We start from the raw sequence: 23,662 nt of genomic DNA on the forward strand, positions 1-23,662 counted from the left end.
GCACCTGCCTTAAAATCACAATGTCCTTGGCTGGTAGACAGCTGTCGTAAAGCCGGTAGCACACCATTGACAACTTTTTACCCTTTTCCCGTTTTTTCCTCCCCTTGAATGCTTTCTAATACACTTTTGGGTCCGATTTTTGCAGCTCCAATTTTTGTTATTATTTACCTCCAATTTCTCCACGTTTGAAATACTAATACATGCTTATAAAAATGTTATTTCTTAAACAGAATATAGCCTACCGATTATAAAAAAGCCTCAAAGCCGATGACAATAGAGGCACATTTCTAATATTGCATTTTCCGAAAATAATTTAATTAAGGTCAACCATGTAGGTCTACATTCAAAAAATGGCTCTTAAATCTTAAGTTCAACATTTCAAAGGACTACAATATATTGGGTAGTCAAATGCATGAAGAAAGGCAATAAAAATACTGCAAAGTTTAATGTTTAATTTTATTAACGCAACCAAAGTAAAATGTAAGAAAAAAACTCCCAAGAAAAGAATAATCCAAAATAAAGTTAGGTTAAAGTTCCCACACTGAGTATTGTATACATGTAGGCCCCAACAGTCTATGTGACTATTTAGTACTCAGATCGATGTTAAATAGGTATTTATATATTTAAAGTCACGACTTCTGTACAGAGAATCAGGTTAAAAATCATAACTTTATTATTTTTAAATATATCAACAGGCCACTGTGGAAATGTAGACATCATACAGTCAAGTTTAGTGGGTCGCCCATTTAGAGGGCTTAAAGCGACATGTTACATGCTTTGGCTGTAAAATAAATATATCGCACTAATAAGAATCCTAACCATGATTGAACCTGGCTGATGAACACAAACATAGAAAACTTAACATAGCATTGTGTCCTACGCATCCCATTGGATTTTTGAACAGAGTTGTTGCAGAATAGCTTCACATTTTCCATTTTTGCAACTGGTATGTATGAGACTTAGTATGAGACAGTGTCGAATAGGGCAGCAAACTAACCGCTTCACATCTCCAACTTACATTGAGGGTGTCTGTGTGTGATATAGTTGCAAAAGCTTCAGGTTACAGATTTTAACAAGACTACAAAACAAAAGGTTGCGCAGATCGTTAAGACGGAAGCTGATTCGGCTACATGCTACAGGTCCAAGAGCCAATTGGAGGCAGCAGAAATATCCAATGTCACACAAAAGGCCGAACAGGAAGTAAGTACCCAGGAGGGGGGAGAGTGTGTGTTGAAAACCTGGTTGCTACAACTAGAGTTCATTATTTAGAGGAATGGTCGGTGAAGTAAATAAAAAGCAAAAAGTGGCAAAAACAAAGCAATGCAAAACACGTTTAATACCTCATGTTCCAAATATTAGATCAAAGCTTTTGGTTCTCACGCTTCACCAGCCAACCCCTCCCCCCCCCCCCCCGACACACACGCGCACACATTTTGTCATCCATCAACATTGGCACAAAATTCTCTGTCATTCTGGAACACTTCAGCAATAAAGGTAATTCAAGTAAAATACAGCCACCTCACTACATTTTTCAGATAAAGCAAGCACAATGTGTTTCACTGACCTGTACAAAAACAATAATTAATAATATCTGGCAAGACAACAGGAGGAGCCAGGTTCTCTGTTCCTTTAAAGATGTAAACAAGACTTCAGATTTCCCCAGCAAGAGCTTTCAGACCTGTAGGGAAGTTTAAGATTGGCTCGCAGCACTTTTTCTTCACAGTAGTTAACAGCCCACCTGAACCTGAAAAACACCTTCCAACACCTCCCCTTCTCCCCTATACACACACACACACGCGCAGATCACCCATAGCTCCACTCATCCGGTATATTCTTTTAAAGAATAGTTGAACAAAGAATAAAGAAATAATACTGGAGGAGGTCTTGGGTGCCGTTAGCTCCTAGCTGAGAAAGTCTGTAGAGCTCCATCTTGGGTTAAGGCAGTCATAAACCATTTGTGCTTGAATTGTGGCAAAAGTAAAATAACACAAAAATCACAGCGAAAGCACAATAACCATCAACCCAAACATTACTTTGATATTAAAACCTTAAGCATCTTAATGGAATAGATCCTCAGCATACAGCAGATCTCTCAAACCTCACTATTGTACGGCAGTTGGTAGGCTTTTTTTGTTTTAATAGAGAGCAGGGAATCAGTTGAACATTTCTGTCACTATCAGTTATCAATGTGGGGGAATGCCAATGAATGACGAGCCAATTCCTCAAACGCAAAACAAAAGAATCCAAACGAACACTGAAACCTCACTGAGTGAGGTTTAATGACTCAATGGTGCAAAACGCCCTGTACACAATGGTTTTACATCAACTATTCAAGTAAGGCAACATTTTGAGATGAATGATGGAATGGAAGCATTTTTTTTCCTTCTACCTCCCCTCCAGTTACAAAATCGTGTCATTTGCAGTGAAATGAGAAGTAATGGATTATGGAAAAGCTTAGGAGAACTGAACCGTACCTCTACAGCAACCCTCCCCCCTTTCTTATTTGAACACAATTCAAGCCAATTACAAAGCGCTATGGAGAGCGACTTTCCATCTTCTTTCTATCCTGTGAAACACTGATATGTCACACAGAGAAAGGATGGACACTTGCTACACAAGGTGGTGCATAGGGGTTTGTGAGGACGGTAGCTAGACAACATGTAGTGGTTGTTGAAGAATGAGGATGCTAGCTAGACAATGTGGAGTGCAGTGGTGGCTAATGATGGTAGCTAGACAACATTGTTTTGGACTCTAGCTGGACAACGTGTTGTGTAGTGGTCGTTGAGGACACTAGCTAGACAACGTAGTGCGTAGTGATTGTTGGGGACACTAGCTAGACAAGATGTTGTGTAGCGGTATTGAGGACACTAGCTAGACAACGTAGAGCGTAGTGGTGGTGAGGCTGATGCTCTTTTAGAGCAGCCAAAATAATGGTAGTGGTTCTGACTTAAAGATGATGAGCATGTAAACATGAGTCCCTTCACGTTCCCTTATGTCTGGATGTGTTGTGAGAGTGGTCAGTGCGGTGAAACAAAATGGATCAAAGCCAAAAACAAAATGAATCATGAAGCCACAGGGAGGAGGTGGGAACATAAATATTGTGAAGTAGCTATTGTGGAGGTGGTGGTGGGCAGTTTAAGAACATTCAGTTATTTGTTGAAGAGACCATTATAGCTTGGCAGAATGTGTACAATAAGGTGACCTCTGAAAAGGATTGCTCCTGGTCAAGTCTGTGGAGCGGCCAGACCGTCTGCCCAACACGATAGTCTGTCTCAGTGCAGTATGATGCAGCTTCATCTCAACCAGTAGTGCCGTGTCGCCTTAGGGGTGGATGGGGGGGGGGGGGGGGAGTGTGAGGCCAGTATGTTACAAATCCACATCTTTAACATCCTCTACGATATATATCCCAGTGGTCATCAGAATGTTGTTGATGTAATGACTGACCCGCACGCGCACGTACCATGGCCAGTCCACGTGCTCAACCAGATGGGCAGCAAAGTATGCGGGTTCCCCACTCTGACAAGCGATTCCAAGTGGCTTGGAGCTAAATGCGTACGTGTGCATAAGAAAGGGTCGGATTGCCAATGGTCGTTCCAAGCATAACCATCCCAGGACCGAGCAAGTGCCTGAAGGCTCTCCAATGAGGCCTGCCTCCCAGCCCACCGGGGCTCCTCACGGAGAACTGGGAGTGGGAGATGAGCGGGAACAGAGTTTAACAGCAGACCTCAGGATAAGCGAGGCAGAGGGCAGGGGGAGCTGTGGGGTGAGGATTGGGTTCGATGACCGGATGCGGATGAGGTGGACCCTCCTACTCCCGAACCGTATTCGAGGGCACGTACTGAAGAGCTTGACAAGGAAGTGGGGGTGGGGAGGTGCAAAATGGGAGTTACTGGGGGTGGTGGGCAGGCACTTTACTTGTCCTCCGCGTGCTGGGGGATGCCGGCCGCGGCCAGGGCGGCCCGGTACTGCTGCATCACCACCCGCACGCTCTTCACAAACCCCTTGGAGAGCGGGAACAGCGGGAAGCCGATGTCTGGGTAGCCGCTGCGCTCTGGCAGGAAGCTGCGGTAGCTCTTCCTGCGCTTCTTTGGACGCACGGCCGGCTGGCTCTGAGGACCGGTCGAAGCCACCGCTGCTGCAGACGTTGGGGCAGAACCCGACGCCGCCGCTTCACTCACCACCACCGCCGACGAGACCGAGGTCGCCGATGTTAACGTCGTCGTTGTTAATGTCGTCGTGGCGATAGTGCCGGAACCGGCCTGAGGCACAGATGCCGTTGGGAGGTGGACAGGAAGCATGCCTTCGCTGTCAGAGTTGAGGGTCAGCTCCGGCTGGGAGATGGCTGTGGTGGAGGGGCTCAGCCCAGAGTCCTCCAGCTCCTTCTTAACGATGCAGCAGCAGCCCTCCTCCTCCTCTTCCTCCTCCTCCTCCTCCTCCACCACACTCTGGCTGGGGCTGCTGTGGGCCAGGGCTACCAGCTGCTCGTCCAGGGGCTGGGCAGCATCGGCAGGCCTGTCTCTGGAGTGCGGAGCGGCCCGCGTCGAGGCCCTGGAGGGGGGCGCTCGCTCCACGCCGTCGTGGAGCTCCAGCCAGGCCTCCAGGCGGTGCACCAGCCTCCAGCCGCTGGAGGCAAAGTGCTCCTGGATCTCCTGGCTGAACACCTCCACGGGGTGCTGCAGCAGCATGGTCATGGACTGCACCATCTTGATCAGACACATCTCGTTGTAGCAGCGGCTGTTCTCGTAGCCCTCCTGGAGCCCCCGGTCGCTGTCGAAGCCCGCCTCGTTGTAGTACGGCTCGTTGACCAGGATGAGTCCTGGAGGGGAGGGACGGCTCAGGGTCAACACCAGGGCGGTTCACCCAGGTCCAACCCAAAACAGGGGATGCCGTGTACGTTTCCCATTGGGACAGCATGGGGTCTCGACGGGTTCAGAGGAGCTGAACATTACTGATCAAAGCTCAGCATTTGGGAAGGACCCCTCTTTTCTTTCTCGACATTATATCAAAAATCTCCAATAATTATCGGTTTTAAATCTCAAAAACACAACCGCTTTTTCATATTGATTTGTTCATTTATTTTTTAACATGAACTTTCATTAAATATTAAGGTATACATGAAATAAGGTACAAAGCACTTCATAATTCCTTACACACTGAACTTCGACCCCTGTATAATAAATGTATACTATTTCATCGCCTGATATTCCTGCCAGTAAACATCCTATATTGTCTCCCAATAGATGATAGCAGCATGCTCACACGCATGGCGTCAGCGTCTGTGAATAGGCATTGTTCATGTTATGGGGGGGTTGTGAGTTTCGTCACCTTGTATAGAAATAAGGACCTGCAGCAGGCTGGACTTGCTGGTCCATCGCTCATTACCCTGTGGACCACAGCATAAAATAATCAGAAAACACCCACAACATCCAAGGGATTAAACACAGGACTGCTCAGGGGAGGGTTGTGCATTGGATTTTTGTCATTGTGTGAGCAAATTCAATGAAGCACCGACCGTGGAATCCATTTCATATGACAAGTCGCACATGTATACATTTGTTACACATTGCCATTTAGTCAAAGGATTAAAAAAAAAAGTATTGCATAGTTCACTATAGTCCTAAATTAAACATTTAATACATCTTGCTGATTGATATATTTTGTTTCTTCATTTAATTCTAGGCATTCTTAGATCATGTCCTAAAAAAAAAAAAACTAAAATAAACAAAAAATTGCACACATTGAAAGTCTGCATTAACTAGGGATGATAACGACTCATTATTTCTTGAGTCGACGTGTCGGAGTCAAGAATCAACAAATCTATTTTTTTAAAAATATATATTTTCTCACCCTGTGGCTGCAGCAGTTGCGGAGCTCACAACTTTATGACATTAATATAAATGATGATAAACTAAATATCACAAAGCATAGAGCAGGTTTTTGAATGTTTACAATGACTCATGTCAATTTACAATAGGCAAAATGTGTCGTCCGACACATTTTAGGATATTGATGCTGCGCGCCTCCTCTTTGCAACGGAATTTGTTTAAGACATGAAACCATTGAATTTGTTGGACGCATTGGTGGTGATGGCATCTTACTCCACAGAAATGAGATTAGATCGCGGAACCCCTTCCCCTCGACTACGCTTATGGCCTGCATATCTCTGGCTATAATTTTTAATTGGTAATTTTGAAAACAGAAAGGTGTTACAAAGTTTGGAACAGGACATTTAAAAAGTTCCTACATCCAACCCACGGGAACTCCACCCACCAGGACAGCAACTTAACGTTGGTGAAGAAAATTCTAGTTTGGAAGAAACTTCCAAGAAACTTTGGGAGGCTATAATAAAAACATGTGCTCATCATAACCAAAAATTTGACGACTCGACTAACAAATCTTGGTGGGATAAGAGCCCAGCCATGCGTTAGTCTTTGGAGTGGACACACACTGACACACAGGCTCTGCGTACCTTTCCGATCCAGGTGCCCAGCAGGCTGACACAGACCTTGCCGTTGTCGTAGAGGTTTGGGTTGAGGCGCCCGGAGACCTGGGACAGGTAGCTGAATAGCGGCGGAACGGCCGGGTAGATATTGGGCAGCTGGATGTCGAAGAGGAAGAGGCCGTCCTCGTACGGGGTCCGCGTCGGACCCTTGATCAGAGCTGAGAGCAGGTCCTGGCAAGGGGGGGGGGATCAGCATGGTTACCCTTGATATGTTCATGTCATCAATAGACGATGTTGACGAGATGGCTAAAGAACAGTCGAAGTCCGATTTTTTTTATCATCTCCTTTCTTCTTTTAGCTTGTATCTACACACATTGAGGGTCTCCTTTGATTCTTTGCAGAACAAAACCCTGTAGGCTCAAACTAACCGTATCAAATGAGTTAAAGCTTAAAGCTGAACTGACCATGCGATCCTCGAAGGTCTTGACCATAATGCCGTCTGGAAGCGAGGTGGCCAGCAGAACCATTTCCTTCCTCACTGTGCAGAAGAACCTCTTGGCCTCTGCCGGCTGGAACTCCATCTTCTTAAACGTGTGCGTGTCTGCAGAATAAAAAACGTTTAGCACATGAAACTTGTGCCATGCTTCACATCTGTTGCATGTGATTGCATGAAATGTTTATATCCATTATTTGAATGTACATAGTGTACCACATGGCCTGGGGCTCAGTGACTGACCTGGGGCCTCCTCAAGGACAGAGAACACCTCTCCTTTGGCGCTGGTGAAGGTGACCCCGGGCTTCCCTCCACTCTGCTGGCAGAGGACGGGCGTGTCGCTGGGCCAATCAGGAGCACCCACGGGTGACTGAGGGTCAGACAGAACCCGGTCTTCCCCTCGCTCTGCCTTTGGACGCCACACCACCAGACGTAGTGCGAGAGATCAGAGGAGGGGATCAACTGACGTCATACAGTTTGACACTCAACAGCACTTCTTTCTTAGGTTCAAATATTACTAATTAACATATCCCCTAAGGGGAAGTAAAAATACTTTGTAAACAAATATGTAGGACACAAATCAAGTTTATTCAAAAATATTGACCATCAACTAAGGGGAACCTGAAAGAGTACAACCTGAAAGAGTGAAAGTATAAAAAACCTTTTCCATCCAAACAGAACCATTCGTTAGTGTCAAAGAAAAAAGGAATTGGATGACTTTCTGAGGAATGAATGGATGGATGGATGAACAGTGAGAGTGGCCAACGGACAGCGCCGCTGCACACTGACCTCCGCTGCACCGGCCCCTCCTACACCTCCACCTGCCTCGACCACCGCCTCCATCTTCTCCTCCTCCACGATGGCCACATTGTCCAGGGTCTTCTTCAGGGTCTCCTGCAGCTTCTTGATGTCATCCAGGAAGCGCTGCTCCTTGGTGGGCTTCTCGGGGCCCGCGGGGGTGGAGCCCCCTCCGGCGGTCAGACTGGCGGCGGCAGACTCCACCGAGGTGGGGGAGGTGGGCGAGCCCCCCGTCCACAGCTGCTCAACGGTCATGTTCTTCAGGCTCTGCAGGATCTTCAGGGCCTCGCGCAGCTCCCTGAAGCCCCGCGGGGGGCCCTCCTTGCTGGGCTTGTCGGACGCGCCGTCGGCGGCGGCTCGTCCCAGAGTGGTGCCTGGATGGAGCAATAAATACGCGACATGTTGAGCTCAAAGCACACTGAGCACGTTTCTTATTTGCAGGGTGCCCAACCAATAATTAGAGTCGAACTGTTTCTGAGCGAAGTTTGTGAAAGGAAATGCATCGGGACAAAATTGTTTGCATCATATAGAATATGAGTCTATTGGACGAAAACATTTTACGTGCAAGATCCCCTCCTTTATTGGAGCTGCTGTAGGTCACATTTCAGAGGTGCAAAGAGATCATAAATGATGACTAAACCCCAAAAAACAGCCCATCCCTTTTTGCTTTCTTCCTCCCTACGTACGTATTCCCAAAAAGTGATGCCTTTGTTAACCAGGAAAACACTCATGTGATTGGTAACCAACATGGATTTCCCACATCAATCACAGATGAGATGCTCTGAATTGACCGGGGAGCTCAGAGAGGTCTTAGAAATTGTCAACTAGAACCAATTTCTTTCTCAACAAGCATTTCTCTCTTTACAGGATGGTTATATAAGTACAAATGACCCAAATCATTTGATGAAAGATGTTTCACCTGCAGTTAGGCATTTGAACCAACCCCCCCCCCCCTATACATTCAGATTAGTTTCTCCCCAGTCCCACCTCCTGCAGCAGCAGCAGCTCCTTCCTCCTCCAGGCCAGGGGGCGGGGCTCCGCTGGGACTGGTGGCGCCCAGGGCTTTACCCAACAACCCCTCCCCTTCCGCGACCTCGGGGGTGACGATGGACCCCATGGGCGTGGAGGTGGGCGAGGCCACGCCCTCGGCGGGGGCGTTGGCGTGGGAGTCGTCCTCGCAGGCTAGGCCGTTGTCCGTCTCCCAGCTGTCCGTCTCGTCCTCCCACTCCCCCGTGGACAGCCCGCTGCTTGTCTCCTCCACGGAGTCGTAGTCCGTCTCATCGATCTCAGACTCCACGTTGTACAGGTGCTGCCGGGACACACATAGAGACACTAGCCGTCAGCACAGACAACCATGTTGGCTCATGGACTCTGATAAAACCACCTGATACCACTTTACACGACGTTCAGGAGCCAGTGAACCCAAATCATTTTTATTTTAAAAATGGAAATTTGTCATCAACGATAATGCAACAATGCAATCTTATCACATTTACTGTAATAAGTCCCCGATAGAGGAAAAAGGGGCACCGGTGTCGCGGTTTGTATAGACGTGTGGCGCTCTGCCTCGGCAGCCGAGTCTGAGCGAACGTTTTTTTTCAGAAACTTACCCCTTAATATGTATTTCCCCAATCGGATCGGCTGATCACGCATTAGAAAGAATGCTGATCGTATTCGACTTAAAATAAACCTGATCAGTGGATCCCTACAAATTATAACACTGATACACAACGACCGCACTAAAAAGGTTCAAAGTTGCCGATGGGTCCCTCTCTTTCCTGGAACTCTCAGCCCAAAACACTTTTTAGTATTATAGGGGTGGGTTCACTGGCTCTTTAAACTGTTTTGGGGACCTCTGTTTATAATAAAGCCCATGTGGGTAGGGGATTTTGCTGGGTTACAGTTTAGGTGTGAACCGGTTGGTTATGATTAAAATTGTGTTCAGCGTTGCCATCAAATGCTGGTGCAAATGTCTTTTATTTAAAGTCTTACAAAAACAAACTGTAAAACCGCTAACGCACTCCATAAACCAGTTGAACTCAAGAGAAATGAAAGCACCATGATCCCTTCGTTTCCCTCGTTGAGGCGACAGACCAAACGGGAGAGGGTACCTGTGGTAGGACAATGGTCCTTGAGTTGTCGGCCCAAACCACCTCCACCTTGCTGCTCACATCCACCCTGGAGACCTGGCCTACCGACGTCTGAAAGGGGAGGGATACAACAACATGTATGGATAAGACTGACATTTGAAATAACCATCATTATGAAACGAGGCAATTCTAGGAACAGGAAAGATCAAAGAACACCTCTACCTTCATCTTAAAATCATAGAAAATGTAGCCCAAAAATATGACCATAGAATTTAATCATGGAGGCGCCATAAGTGTAAAATCTGGCACCGGTTTCACCGGAACAAAAGCTTATACAGTTTCAAACATTATTCAACAGGATAAGATAAAAAAAATAAAATCTTTCCTTCACTTTCTGGTGAAGTAAAGGGAAGAGGTTGCCCTTTAACTGGGCAACAACCAAAGAGTACAGTAATATCTAGTGACAGTGAACGACCAAAGAGTACAGTAATATCTAGAGTCACCGGGAAGCACCAGAGAGTACAGTAATATCTAGAGTGACAGGGAACCAACAAAGTACAGTAATATCTACAGTCACCGGGAACCACCCGAGAGTACAGTAATATCAGGTTTTTCAAACAGGTTTTATTAAAACCCGCCTAGGTGCGGACAATATACGTCGTTTACTGCATATCATAGGGGCCTCCCAGAGTGTTCCCACTCCGGCGCCTGTCTCGTCTTAAGATGCAGAGAAGGCTTTTGACCGGCTGGAGTGTGGATATCTGTTTATTTCTCTGATTCAGGTTCTTTATCCCAATCCCACAGCTATGGTATTAACGGGGAAAATCTGCTCCTCGCAGTTGCAAGGGGCAGTCGGCAGGGTTGTGTTCTCTCCCCTTTTTTGTTTGATTTATCCTTAGAACCACTTGCACTGGCTATACGTTTATCGGAGCACCAAGTTCCCATGACTGCATAATACAGACCAACATATATCGTTGTATGCCGACGACATTTTGCTTTATCTTGGTAATGCCCCTCAATCTGTACCGCATCTTCTTCAGATTTTCACCGACTATAAATAAATAAAATGAATTGGTTCAAATCAGCCCTGCTTCTATTGAATGAAGCTGTGTTCAATTCCAAAGAGTTTTGTGGGATCCTCTTTGTGAAACAGTTCCGTTATTTAGGTATTCAAATACATTCTTCAGCTAAAAACAATTTTAATTATATTTTTAGAGCTGTGGAGAGATGGATTAAAATACAAACCGATTCAGTCACGATTTTCTATAATTAAAATGAATGTTCTCCCTCGGATTAACTTCTTCAGTTCTATGATTCCTCTGCCACCTCCAGGGGGATATTGGGATACGCTGAATTCACTGTTAATTAAATTAATTTGGAAAGGCAAAAGCTCTCGAATTAAATTTTCCACTTTACAAAGGGGAAAATGTGCAGGTGGCCAAAATCTCCCTAGTTTCAAATTTTATTTTTGGGCTTTTACCCTTCGCCCTCTGCACTCTTGGTTGATGAGTGATATTTCTGTCTCCTGGCGCCCGATAAAGGAGAAATTAGTGTTCCGACATAGACTGCAAGATGTAGTACATTGTAATATTTCTCAAACTCTAACCTTAAATTTGGGCCAGTAATATCACATTTAATTAGCACTCTGGCGCCTGGTGAGCAAGCACACCAAGAGCAACATAAAAATTCATCAGCATTTTCCTTTATTTCATAACTATGACTTACTACTGGGAGGTCGGCCTGTCTCATTTCCTTACCGGTCTGATAGAGGGATCCATATAAATTCTGATAATACAAAAGATTTCAGTCTTCGCTCATTTCAGGACATTCAGCAGCAGTTAAATTTACCAACGTCGTCCTTTTTTCCTATTTGCAGTTGTGTTCTGCTTTAAATGCCTTAAGAATCCCCTGGGGGCAAGAACTACCACTGCATTCAATACATTGTATATATTCTTGTATTGGTACGCGAGGTCTGGTCTCGAAATTATATTTCTTGTTGATAAAGGCAACATTCAAACCTATGCCAATTGACAATATATGGAGAAAAGACTTTAAAGACATTAAATCCTTCTGTTATAAATTGACCTAGAGTCTGGTCCAATATTTAAATCTCTTCAAGAAACACTAATCATCAGATGATACATTATAATTTTGTCTGGAGATCATATTGTACACCCCGGAAATTATTCCTGGTGAAAGCCAGACAATCGCCGAATTGCACACTTTTCACCCAGGGTATTCCGGGCACTTATATTCATATGATTTAGGAATGTCAAATTCTGGAAATGTGTATCTTCTTGTCTTTCAGTAATCATGGAATGTATTGTACCTTTCTCTCCATTGGTTCTCCTTTTGAACGATGATTCTCTTTTAAGGTTTTCTTTTCAACAAAGTCGGTTGTGACTGGCCGGTCTAACGGCATCAACAAAAAAATGCTGCATCACATTGGAAGGCCCCGCAGTCTCTTCAGAGGCAACAATGGCTGCTTGCTATTTTGGACATTCTCAATATGGAACAATCAGTTGGAAGAACACATGGTCCAATACCAAAGAACTTGGATATTTCAGCAACCAAGTCCTGTGGATGGGAGTGGTGGTGGTTGTGGTGGTGGTGGTGGTGGGGGGGGGTGTAGGTCTGTCTCATGTATTAGTTGTTGTTTGTATGTTATAAACTAAAACAAATTTCATAAAAAAAAAAAAAAAGTACCGTCATTTTCGGACTATAAGCCGCGCCTTTTGTCCCATTTTGCGGTTCGGCTAATATTTGAATTTTATAGCAAACGGCCACTAGGGGACCTCCTAAATCTATGGATTTTACAGGTTACAGTCTACAAACTTTAACTCTATGGGCTCTATGACCGGTCCGCGCCCCCCCAACTTTAAGCGGCGGGCTCCAGTGCGGCATATATATGTAAACATCATTCAATTGAGCTGCTGCGGCTTATACTCCGGTGCGCCTTATAGTGCGGAAAATACGGTAATATCTACAGTCACCAGGAACCACCAGAGAGTACAGTAATATCTAGAGTGACACGGAACCACCAGAGATTACAGTAATATCTACAGTGACCGGGAACCCCCTGAGAGTACAGTAATATCTACAGTGACCGGGAGCGAGCCGAAAGTACAGTAATAAGGACGTGAGCAGACAGTGAGGGCCTCACCTCGTTCTCACAGTCCGTGGTCGGACCGTTCTCAGAGTTCCATATCCTGATGACGATGTCTGTGGTGCGGAAGTGGAAGTCTGGGTGTTCGGCAATGTCATACACACTGACGTCCTCCTCCTCCCCAATCACCTGCAGTACACAAGATGGTTAGCTCAATATAATGTAAATAAGCGCAGGCAAGATGAAGTCTTGGCTAGGTTTTCCGTTAGGAGGCTTCACCGGAATCCCAGGGATAATGCCTGTTGTCCCCAAAGGTATGGCTTTAGACATCACAAACACACGCACACACACGACCAACCTCAACATCGGAGCTAGAAGAGTTGAGTTTGATCCATTTGATTGCGCATGTCCTTCCCTTGTGGTCCCCGGACTGGATGACACCATACACCCCTGGGTCTTGCAGTGCTTGAGCTGCATGCAGACACACACCCCTAGGTTACGTATAGCAGCTACAGTCCCTAACAAAGCCCAACCACCTGAAAGAGGCAGGGAGGCAGCCATAACCCATATTAGGCCTCATGCTAAATAACTACATTTAACAATATTCCTTCAGAGAACAAATTCGAAAAAAAGTTAAAACCAAATGGGTTTGAATCCACTTACGTCTCGTGTCGACTACAAAGTCCCCGGTGCAGAACTCATGACTGTCGAGGTGCTGAATGGGAATGATGTTGTTGGCTCGGATCCCCAGCTCCACACTTCCATCCTTCCACATCACGTCCGCCCTGGTCTTGGTGGAGATCACCTCCACTGCAACCCTACACACCCACAATTTTGACCAATATTGCGATTTAGTATGAGACTATTTTTTCTTTCTTTTTTTGTTTTGCATTATTCACTAAACAAGCAATGAATCATTCTGTAGTATGAACATAAAATTGGAAGCAGTCAACATAGAAACTGCCCTTTCCTTTAGGCCAGGCCTATGTGTTGAGATGAATTGATATTATAAAATCTTTAACTATTGAATTGTAAAAGAAAAATAAATACAAATCTTATCGATATGCTTTATTTTTTTAATCGCAGCCTTTGCGATTAACATATGGCTTTCTAGTACATTGCGATGTCTGTTTGAATACGATTCATCGTTCAGCCCTACTGTAGACCCACCTGTCACCGGGCTTGAATTCCCGGGAGAACTTGGTCTTCTTCTTCTTGTGTTTCCTCTTGAGGTTGCGGATAGAGAGTGGGATGCTCTTCTTACGGCTGGCCGCCAGACCACCGCTCTGGGAGGATGCCGTGGAGCTGGCGGAGGAGGTCAGTGAGCTGAGGAGAAACACTCCATTACAAACCTCAATAACCGGATGGACCGGACCATCATAACCGGACGGACCGGACCAGCATAACCTGCTGAACCAGACCAGCATAACCTGCTGGACCGGACCATCATAACCTGCTGGACCGGACCAATGTACCAACCTGCTGTCGTCCGTGTCTTCGGCCGCCTCATCGTCTGCATCCTGCTCAGCAGGTTCTTCCCAGCTGCCTGTGAGCGTCTGGGTGTCTGGCTGGGCGTCTGCTGGTCCATTGTTGTTGGGCTTCACCGGGTCTGGCTCGTCTGATTTCTGCACGGTATCTGTAGGAAGCACTAGGTTCAATTAAAAGGTTTAAAAGCTTTCAAATCCCAGTTGTAGGGTAAGAGCTTCTCAGCGGTAAAATATAAGCTTTCGAGGAGGATGTAAACACATTTCAGATTTTCTACTGTTTATCACTACGACAAGTCTTTTCCGTGTTGTTTGTGTAAGTGCACAGTTGTTCTTCGTCACCTTGCGCGTCGGCTTTTTCCGTCGTCTTCTTTCCTGCATCCTTTTTGTACATTCGTTTTAGCTGCACACAAAGAAACACACATTTAGGACATTATGAGTTTACACAAGTGAAAAAAGCCTTGAGTTGTAACATGCAGTATGAGGTCATTTATAAAAGGTCACATGACATGCCTACAGGTGTGTGATTAGCCGTTACAAACCGTTTTGGAAATCTGCCCCTTATAACATCAGAGGTGGGCGTGTCCACCTAGATGTGTGACGGATAGATGAGCAACGTTTGCTACAGTCCACTGGGTAGGCCGGTAGACAGATCTATCCAGCCCACATCTAGGAGGACATGACCTCCTGTGATGTCATAAGGGGCCGATTTCCAAAACGGCTTGTAACGGATAATCACACCACACCTGGTGGCATGTCATGGGACCTTTAAACAACAGACACGAACCCTTCTGGCGACGGGGTCCTCCGTGGCCAGAGTGGCCCCCTCGGGCCCTTCGCAGGTGATGCGCGTGGCATCGCCTTTAGCCGGGAACACATAGAGCGCACGCTGTCCCAGCTGTCTCTGGGTGTGGTCAAAGTAGCCCAGACGCCGCACCCTAGGTTACAAGTTCACTGTGCTTTTATCGATTCACACCATCAAGTACAATTTCACTGTGCTTTTATTGATTCACACCATCAAGTACAGTCAAAGTCAATAGGACGGTTCAGTAGAAAACAAGGACAACCAATGCAGCATAGGACATTGCCACTGACGGTTTCAGGAATGGCTATTCTTTTCAGTGACTTCTCAGTGGAGGGATAGTGTTGTTGGTTGCTCCCTCAGTGGAGGGATAGTGTTATTGGTTCTTTTCTGCGTTAACATAAGACTCATTTATGCAATAAATGGTATATTGGTTGAAACCCTGCTACTCTCGTCTGTCCTTTAAACACCCGGTTTTATATTAATTGTTGCCCCCCCCCCCTTCCCCCTGGACACCAACGGGGTGGGTTGTAACAGATGAAGGGGGGAGTTTACCTGTTGAGGTTTTCCTGCGTAATGGTGGAGGCGGGCGGGAAGACGCTGTCCGAGCCCTTGGGGGAGTAGCTCTTGGTGATCCAGGTCACCTTCAGCTCCACCACCTTCACCTGAACACCAAACCCACACTTGGATCAATGGGATGCAGGTCAAGACAGGAGTGAGGGCGACAGACTACACACCAACGGGCTCGGGGGTCATAGGGGAATAAAATCCAATTGGATCAAATGTCAACAGCCAACCACTTCATAGTCTTGAAGTCATGAAGCTACTGGACCCTTTAAAAAAACAAAACACAAAGTCAGTCGAATCAGGCCATCGTCTCACCTCCTCGACTACCACCCTGAACTTGCACTTCTTGCAGATCACAGGCTTGATCCCGGACAACCACTGGACGTTGGAGAATACCTTAGCTGGGCCAATCAGAACTTGGCCGGGGTAGAAGCCATAGGCCTCGTCGTAAAAAACTCCCTAACAACGAAAGCAAGGAGAGAAAATGAACAAGAGAAAACACCATCAATATGGACATCATTCAGATCTGCCAATGGACGTGCGTCTATAGTGAATAGGAGGAGTGAGGAGAGAACTAGGAGAGGGAGCAAGGGGCCAATAGAGAAATAGGAGGGGAATAGGAGGCAGGGAGTAAAGATTACACTTTTTCTCAGACAAAGTACAGGTACTTTCATTTGGGTAGTTGCTGATGCAGCGTACCGATACGAGTCCTTAATAATGCTGTTACAGTTTAAAGAGCCAGCACTGTTTCAGTGGGAAAACTAACAATGAGATTAAAAAAACATGGGCCGTGTTATTGCCATGGTTATGGCCCACGGCAACTTTGTGATATAATTTTTAGTACCGTTGTTGTGTTATGAGCGTTATGATGAGTAATACGATGTTGTAAATGAAATGCGCAAAAAAAGCTCTAGCGATAAGTGTCAAAGAAGCACAACCCTAAGACACAGGTACTAAATAAATCCATGCTCAAAAAAACCTCAGCCACACACCTTGACGTTAAAAGATAAGTTTGCGAAAAGCCCAACTTTCTCTCAGACGGCGCAGTCGATCACTGCCCAGACAGACCCACACAAAACCATGTGGCTGGTGCACCTTTTCCCCCAAATTATTGATTCTACATTTATTTCAGTAGCAGTGATAGTATGCCATGGATTACCTTGTTGACGATCATGAAGGACTAATTACCATGTTTAAAAAATTTTAATAAAATAAATAAACGCAGGTTCACCGTTGACTGTTCAACGTAACGTCACCTTGCCTAGGGTAGAATAGGAGTACGTTGTGACGCATGTGTGGTTTTTTTTTTCCACAATGTCTTGTTTTTAAAAAAAAAAAAAAATGTATGATGACTATATGCTATGTAAGGTGACCTTGGGTGTCTTGAAAGGCGCCTCTAAATTAAATGTATTATTATTATTATTATGTTGTAGGGTAGAGTAGGAGTACTTGAGCACAGTATCTGGCAATAAACAGTACTGGTATCGTATCAGTGAATCCCTAGAACCAGGCGAAGTAGAAGAGCCTCTTCTGTATAGGGCTTGAGATACGTACAGAGTCACTGACATGCGGACAGACATCGTAAAGCTTGGCACCGTCGTCCACACTCATGGAGCACCTACAGGAAGACAGAGCCGGAGACAAAGAAGCTGGGTTGATTTATACCAACAATTTGGGTATTATTGGACACACTTGACATACATGCATCTTTGATGCAAGTATACTCTACCTGGCTCCATTGGACAGTTTGAGGATGATGAGGTTGGTCAGGTCGTAAACCTTCCCCAGCCAAAAGTCATAGGCGATGTAGTCCCCATACATAAAGGACTGGAAGGAGGAGCAGGATTAGTCCACGTATGAAACTCCACATTATGTGCAAGATTGACCATCATTTACTTTCAGGGCATTCAGCAGACTAACCCTTTTATCCAAAACGACTTACATTCGTTATAAGAAAGTGAAATAATATATGCAAGCCATTGCAAGGCATCAGATTGTATCCAGTTGATAGCCATGGATTAATTAGACCCTTTATACAGGAGACAGTGATTTAGGATAAACAGGTGTTGCTCATAAATCTAATAATGGGTCTGCTCCTTGCATGCACCAGGATACGGGTAGAGGTCTAAATCAGTGCAGATAAGTCGACTACCCGTTAGGGCTAAACAATTAATCTAAGTGTATCCCTCAAACGCAATGTAATGGAACGAGATTGTTACGATATGAGGAATAGGGATAGCGTTAGTGTGCTTATGCTGAGGGTCGGTGTTGACATCACACAGAGGGGGCGGTGTTGAGGTGCTCATTAGCGTTGCCTTTAGTGTCAGGTTGTTAGACTGAGGTGAGAGTCTCTGGACCTGGCTCTCTGCAGACGGGACTCGGATATAGGACCTAACCCGAAGGACACACGTTTGGCTGTCAAGACACTTCATTGAGAGAGAGAACCTTTTGGATTTATATACACACGGTGGAATGAAAAGACTGAACTTAGGCGCGGGCTGGTTAACGGGACTGACAGTTCACCCCATCGGGACGAGGGGCTGGGGCGGAGTGTCAGTGAGAGAGAGCTTTTGCGTGCGGTGGTTTTGGACATGGGGTGCTTGCTCTCACTTAACCCCCTAAATAGGAAAGATTGCACACACCAAGGGAACGCTTAGGTTACGAGTTCAACGCACCACGCAGGGACAGACTAATGCTATCCATTTGGATGTACAAAGTGTTAAAGTCGCAAATCTCCCAGCTTTCTTGCTGCATTTCAGGAGGCACGCCCCCTTTCGGTCGTAGTATCTCGTCGCTTTCAAAGTAGAGCGAGCAGATCTGTACAACTAGCAAAGAAGATGGATGCGCCCAAAGTCAATGGGGGTTGAGCTGTATTTTCTTTGCATTTGTACCACGTTGGTGGTTGTAATGTGGTTGTAATCCTCTTACACACCTGATTTCATTGCTGCTTTAATCCGGTCACCAATTTATGCATTGCACGGCCTTGCTTTGCGTGCAATTCAATGTAAAGTTGTGTTTTCAAGTTGGTTTGCTAAAGATGCTATATTGCTAATGATGACTAGCCCGCTACTATCCCTCGTGGCTCGACAGAAACACAACAGCACTTGTTGAAATTAAAATTTGCGAAAAATGGTAAAATATTATTGCAATCTAAAAGGCTTGCAATGTTAATGTTTCTGTAAAGGCTGGCAACCATTATACACTGGATTATTTCTTTTTTCCAAAATAGTTTTCGGCTCAAACTCGTCGGACACAAATGGCAAACTGGAAGGCTGGAGCAAGGGAAATACGTCACGTTCTCGCTGAAGCTGGTCGTTCTTACCAGCCTACCCTCCAAATGGATAGCAGCATAAGGTTACGGGCTGACTACCCGGGGGAATAACGAGCGCGGTAGGTCAGCTTGTAACAGAGATTCTGAAATCGCACAGGCTGCGATGAAAGAAAAAAATAAAGCCACGGTTTGCCATAATGGTTCACAATGGTGAACCAGACATAAAAAATTAACTGACAGAAACCCTACCAAGTAGGCCAAATACCCAGCAGGGATCACTAATCAAAATGATCCAGAGCATAATTCCGTATGAATGAGATTCAAAACTGCAAATTTACTCTGACGAACGCGGAGTTCATAGGGAACAATATGATCAACATGGTGACCAAGGCCATGTTTACAGCTAGACGCAGGATAAACAGCACGGCATCCCGCACATGTATGGCCAGGCTGCCCTACTGGAGGTATTCAAAACATGAAAGCGGAGAGCTGCAGCAGAGCATAAATCTTTTTACTACTTCTGTTCTGCTGACAGGTGGTCAAATCGCACATGTTTACATACGACATGTTTATTACAAAAACTGAGTTATCTACATTATTTTTAGAGTGGTAGAGCAACATATTCGTTTTCATATTTTTGCACTTTAGTTTGTGATTTGTTACCAGGGCAGTAGTATTCCGGCCTCCGATTCATCTCAACATATAAGGCCTGGCCTACAGGAAGGAGCAGTTTATTTGTTGACTGCTTACAATATTGCGTTAGTCCTACTATAGAAGGATTTATTGCTTGTGTTATAGTTAGTAGCTGAAGTAATAGTTAGTAGCTGAAGTAATAGTTAGTAGCTGAAGTAGTAGTTGTATTGGTAGTAGTAATAGTATTGGTAGGAGTAGTAATGGTAGTAGTATTCGTAGTAATGGTAGGAGTAGTAGTAATGGTAGGAGTAGTAGTAATGGTAGGAGTAGTAGGCAGCAGTTGAAATGTTGATTAGCTTTAATCCAGTGATTTCAAAATGCAAAATCGAATTGGAATAAAGCTGAATAAAGACACACTGCGTTGGCAGTGTGTGTCTTAAGAGAATGGCGGAGACATTGGTGTGTGTGCGTCTCTTTAAAGAAAACATCATACCACCAGGTGTGAGTGTGATTATGTAATGCGCAGCATTGTAACATCAAAGGGGGGCATGTCCACCTAGATGTGTGACGCATAGATGAGCAACGCATGCTACAGTCCACTGGGTAGGCTGGTAGACTGATCTATCCAGCACATATCTAGGTGGACACGCCCACCTGTGATGTCACTATGCTGCACATTTTGAAAACAGCTTGTAATGGCTAATCACACTCACACCTGGTGGTATGATATGTCCCCTTTAAGGGAACGGCGGCGGCATTGCCTGTGTGTCTCTTTAAGAGAATGGCGGAGCTAATGTGTGCGTGTCAACGGAAAACAATAAGAGCAACTGAAAACTATGCCGGTTTGAAACTAAAACTGATTCTGAAAAAAGTATAAATGCTATCGAAATTCTGTTGGATGGTATTGAAGATACAAATGTGCTGATTTGTTTAATGGTTTGAACGATGGTAAACGGTGCAAATTTGACCGAGTTACGACGTCTTAAGTAATTTAAGTGTCAGAATGGGCAGATGGCTTCAACAGGACCAACTGTAGATATGACGGTTTGAAACTAAAACTGATTCTGAAGAAAGTTTAAAAAATATTTAAATTCCGTTTAGATATTATTGAAGATACAAGTGTGTAGATTTGTTAAATGGTTTGAACTAGGGTTGCCGCAGTGTGGACATTTTCACACCGAGTAATACGATTGTGTCAACACCGGTATAAACGGTATTACTTTGAAACTATAGGTTAACCGCCATCTTGTCCGTCAACTCTCCTCTCACACTCTGACAGCGGCTGGCAGCGCGCCAATTCTCGGCGTCTTATAACGTTCTATATACAATAGTATAATATAATTGTATATAGGGCCCGACCGATATTGATTTTTGAAAAAAAAAAAAAAAAAAGCATATAAAACCTAGTTTTTGATACCTTAAATATACTTTAAACACTTTTGACGAATATGTGAATTGAATGCAGAACCTTTGAGTGTTTTAGAATACATTTACAGTCAAAAATGAGTGTAATGTAAAATGTAAAATAACTAACTAACTCCCAATGTGCTGCACTCGTGAGCAGTGACTAACACGTGCGTGCTGAGCAGTATGGTCTCACCGTTAGAGTCTACAGTATAACAAATTAACATGGCCTGGGACCTAAAGACAAACAGGCACAACATGCTCAAACAACGCGTCTTGTGTACATTGGTGAGGTGAGCGCGCAGCTGCCTGAGCGAGCGTGCTTTCATGTTGTACGGTAAAATTCAATCTCCTCTTTTTTACTCCAGCTAAAGTTGTTAGTTAGCAAGGCGAGTAGGAGCGCAATCTGCAGGATACTAAGCGCAATGACATAAAAAAAAAAAAAAAAAAGAATCGGTTGTAATCTGCGTCTTTTAGGCCGATGCCGATTATTTTCAAAAAGGCTATAATCGGCAGATTAAATCGGCAGGCCGATAAATCGGTCGGGCCCTAATTGTATATATCATAATATCACGGCCAAAAGCTCTGTGCGCCTCCGGATGGCCATAGCGTGGGGAGCTCACGTAGGGATTGGGCCTAAAAAAAGAAATGTTTGGTTCCGGTTTCTGACCGACCCTGTCAATTTATGTGCGACCCAAATTATTTTATGAGCTTTATAAAATAAAAAAAATAAAAATATATATATATATTTTTTTTTTATGCAAACCATAATTACGTTTTGGTACAGCACCTATTCATTCTGTACAAGGATGAGCGAATTTTCTCGTTATCAAATGAAAACAACCTACCTATCATTCGCTGTCGCTGGAAAAAATAAAATAAAAAAATAAATTAAATTCCCTACCTACCCATGACCTCAACTGACAACCAACAGGAACCAAACTTTTTATTTTTTTAGGCCTTGGGCTTCGCGGGGGATGTTTACCGGCGTTGCTATGGTTACCGGTAGGGCTGCAACAACGAATCGATAAAATCGATTACTAAATGCGTTGGCAATGAATTTGGTCGTCGATTCGTTGTGTCGCGCGATTAATAAGTTACTCATAGGCGCAGCACTGTTTACAGCCAGCCGCCGACAGGTTGGTTCATGGTTCATGCCCGCCCACAGCAAGCTTTTGGTGTGAGCGAACACAGCTTGTATTTAAAATATATAAAAGTGTTGTACCTTCACTGTCTTTGGGTTAAAAAAAACTCCTTCAACTGAGTATCCGTCTAGTCCAACCGAAAACTCTGTCAGCTGCTGCAGACGTTGTGCAGACGGGCTCAGAGTCGGCACCGCGTGCATGAACAGTCATTCAAAGCAGCGGTAGTAATCACACAACCGGACGGTGTACAAAGTCCCGTCAGTTAAAAATAGTAATGCAGTTTTTAATCCATGTTAAAATCGGCAGGATATAGAGCTAGTTAGCTTAAAAAAAAAAAAACGGACCAATGGTCACAAACAGTGTCAAATGTGATGTGTTCAGGTTGGCTCAGTAATATGATTGATGCGTTCAAATGCAACAGAAAAAAAATTATAATAATTGGGATTTGGTGAAAACTTGTTTTCAAGGTAATATAAAATAGATAGTAAAGATAGAATTATGACCCGTTTAATGTCCTGTCTTGAACCATAATCATCTTATCAGCAATTAAAGCAATATTAAAAGTTCTATTTCAAGGAGTCTCGAAAATGGTATCAATAGGTTTGACCTGTTAACCATGGACATCCCTTATATACATATAAAAGTATATCATACATTCACATACAGTATCATACATCATATGTTTTTTTTTGTGTTATCCCAGTTATGTTCTTTTAATTCTTTAATATTACTTTTAATAGTTCCGGGACGTTGGAGCAATAACCTGGTGTTTTAACACTTCAGTCTGCACTGTGAATTTGAAGTAATGTTCAGTTTTTGAATAAAGATGCGGCAATTCCAAATGTTTCTTTTTTTTATCAGATTCATCGATTAATCGAAAAAAGAATCGACAGATAAATCGATTATTAAAATAATCGTTAGTTTCAGCCCTAGTTACCAGTCTTGTAAGGAAGCGCGTCAATTCTCGGCGCGCCAATTCTCCCGCACAGAGCAGAACTGTGGCCTATTCTACACATTTACTTACAATTTTCTTAATTATATTATTCATTTTTACTGAATTCGTTTTTTATTACTGAAAAAAAAAAAAAAAAATCCTTTGTTGCCGTTGTGCAACACCGAGGTTGGCATCACCGGTAATACCGTGTACCGCGGCAACCCTAGTTTGAACTAGGGCTGCAGGATATATCGGCTATGCACGATATATCGATATAATTCCGACGGGGATACAAGATTTGACAATATCGTTTATATCGATATGCGTTAAAATGGTCAGTTTCCCCCTCAAGCGTCTACAGCGCTTGCCTTGGAGACTGAGCGCGACCCCTCCCCGAGACGGCGGCGGTAGACGAAATTGAGTCAAAGAGGAGAAACAACGGCTCCATAATGTGGAAATAGTTCGGGTTTAAAAAAAACAGATGAGTAGCAGC

The 23,662-nt window shown here is 44.4% G+C and overlaps 1 protein-coding gene across 1 annotated transcript in view; it reads right to left on the reverse strand.

Annotated features, from left to right (window-relative positions):
- Positions 1 to 459: 459 nt before the first annotated feature.
- ube2o (ubiquitin-conjugating enzyme E2O) overlaps positions 460 to 23,662 on the reverse strand; it is a 32,299-nt gene continuing 9,096 nt past the window's right edge. The window contains exons 4-22 of the mRNA XM_056585773.1: positions 17,512 to 17,609; positions 17,337 to 17,400; positions 16,098 to 16,241; positions 15,771 to 15,880; positions 15,201 to 15,351; positions 14,756 to 14,816; positions 14,409 to 14,565; positions 14,100 to 14,255; positions 13,593 to 13,747; positions 13,288 to 13,400; positions 12,987 to 13,118; positions 9,845 to 9,934; positions 8,721 to 9,042; positions 7,725 to 8,107; positions 7,179 to 7,344; positions 6,907 to 7,043; positions 6,470 to 6,673; positions 5,326 to 5,383; positions 460 to 4,816 (exon numbers count right to left, since the gene is read on the reverse strand). Of these exons, the coding sequence (XP_056441748.1) occupies positions 3,912 to 4,816; positions 5,326 to 5,383; positions 6,470 to 6,673; positions 6,907 to 7,043; positions 7,179 to 7,344; positions 7,725 to 8,107; positions 8,721 to 9,042; positions 9,845 to 9,934; positions 12,987 to 13,118; positions 13,288 to 13,400; positions 13,593 to 13,747; positions 14,100 to 14,255; positions 14,409 to 14,565; positions 14,756 to 14,816; positions 15,201 to 15,351; positions 15,771 to 15,880; positions 16,098 to 16,241; positions 17,337 to 17,400; positions 17,512 to 17,609 (3,606 nt within the window). The 3' untranslated portion in view covers positions 460 to 3,911. The remainder of the gene's footprint in view (positions 4,817 to 5,325; positions 5,384 to 6,469; positions 6,674 to 6,906; positions 7,044 to 7,178; positions 7,345 to 7,724; positions 8,108 to 8,720; positions 9,043 to 9,844; positions 9,935 to 12,986; positions 13,119 to 13,287; positions 13,401 to 13,592; positions 13,748 to 14,099; positions 14,256 to 14,408; positions 14,566 to 14,755; positions 14,817 to 15,200; positions 15,352 to 15,770; positions 15,881 to 16,097; positions 16,242 to 17,336; positions 17,401 to 17,511; positions 17,610 to 23,662) is intronic.

This window comes from Gadus chalcogrammus, chromosome 3 (assembly GCF_026213295.1).
Source record: "Gadus chalcogrammus isolate NIFS_2021 chromosome 3, NIFS_Gcha_1.0, whole genome shotgun sequence".
Lineage (NCBI taxonomy): Eukaryota > Metazoa > Chordata > Actinopteri > Gadiformes > Gadidae > Gadus > Gadus chalcogrammus.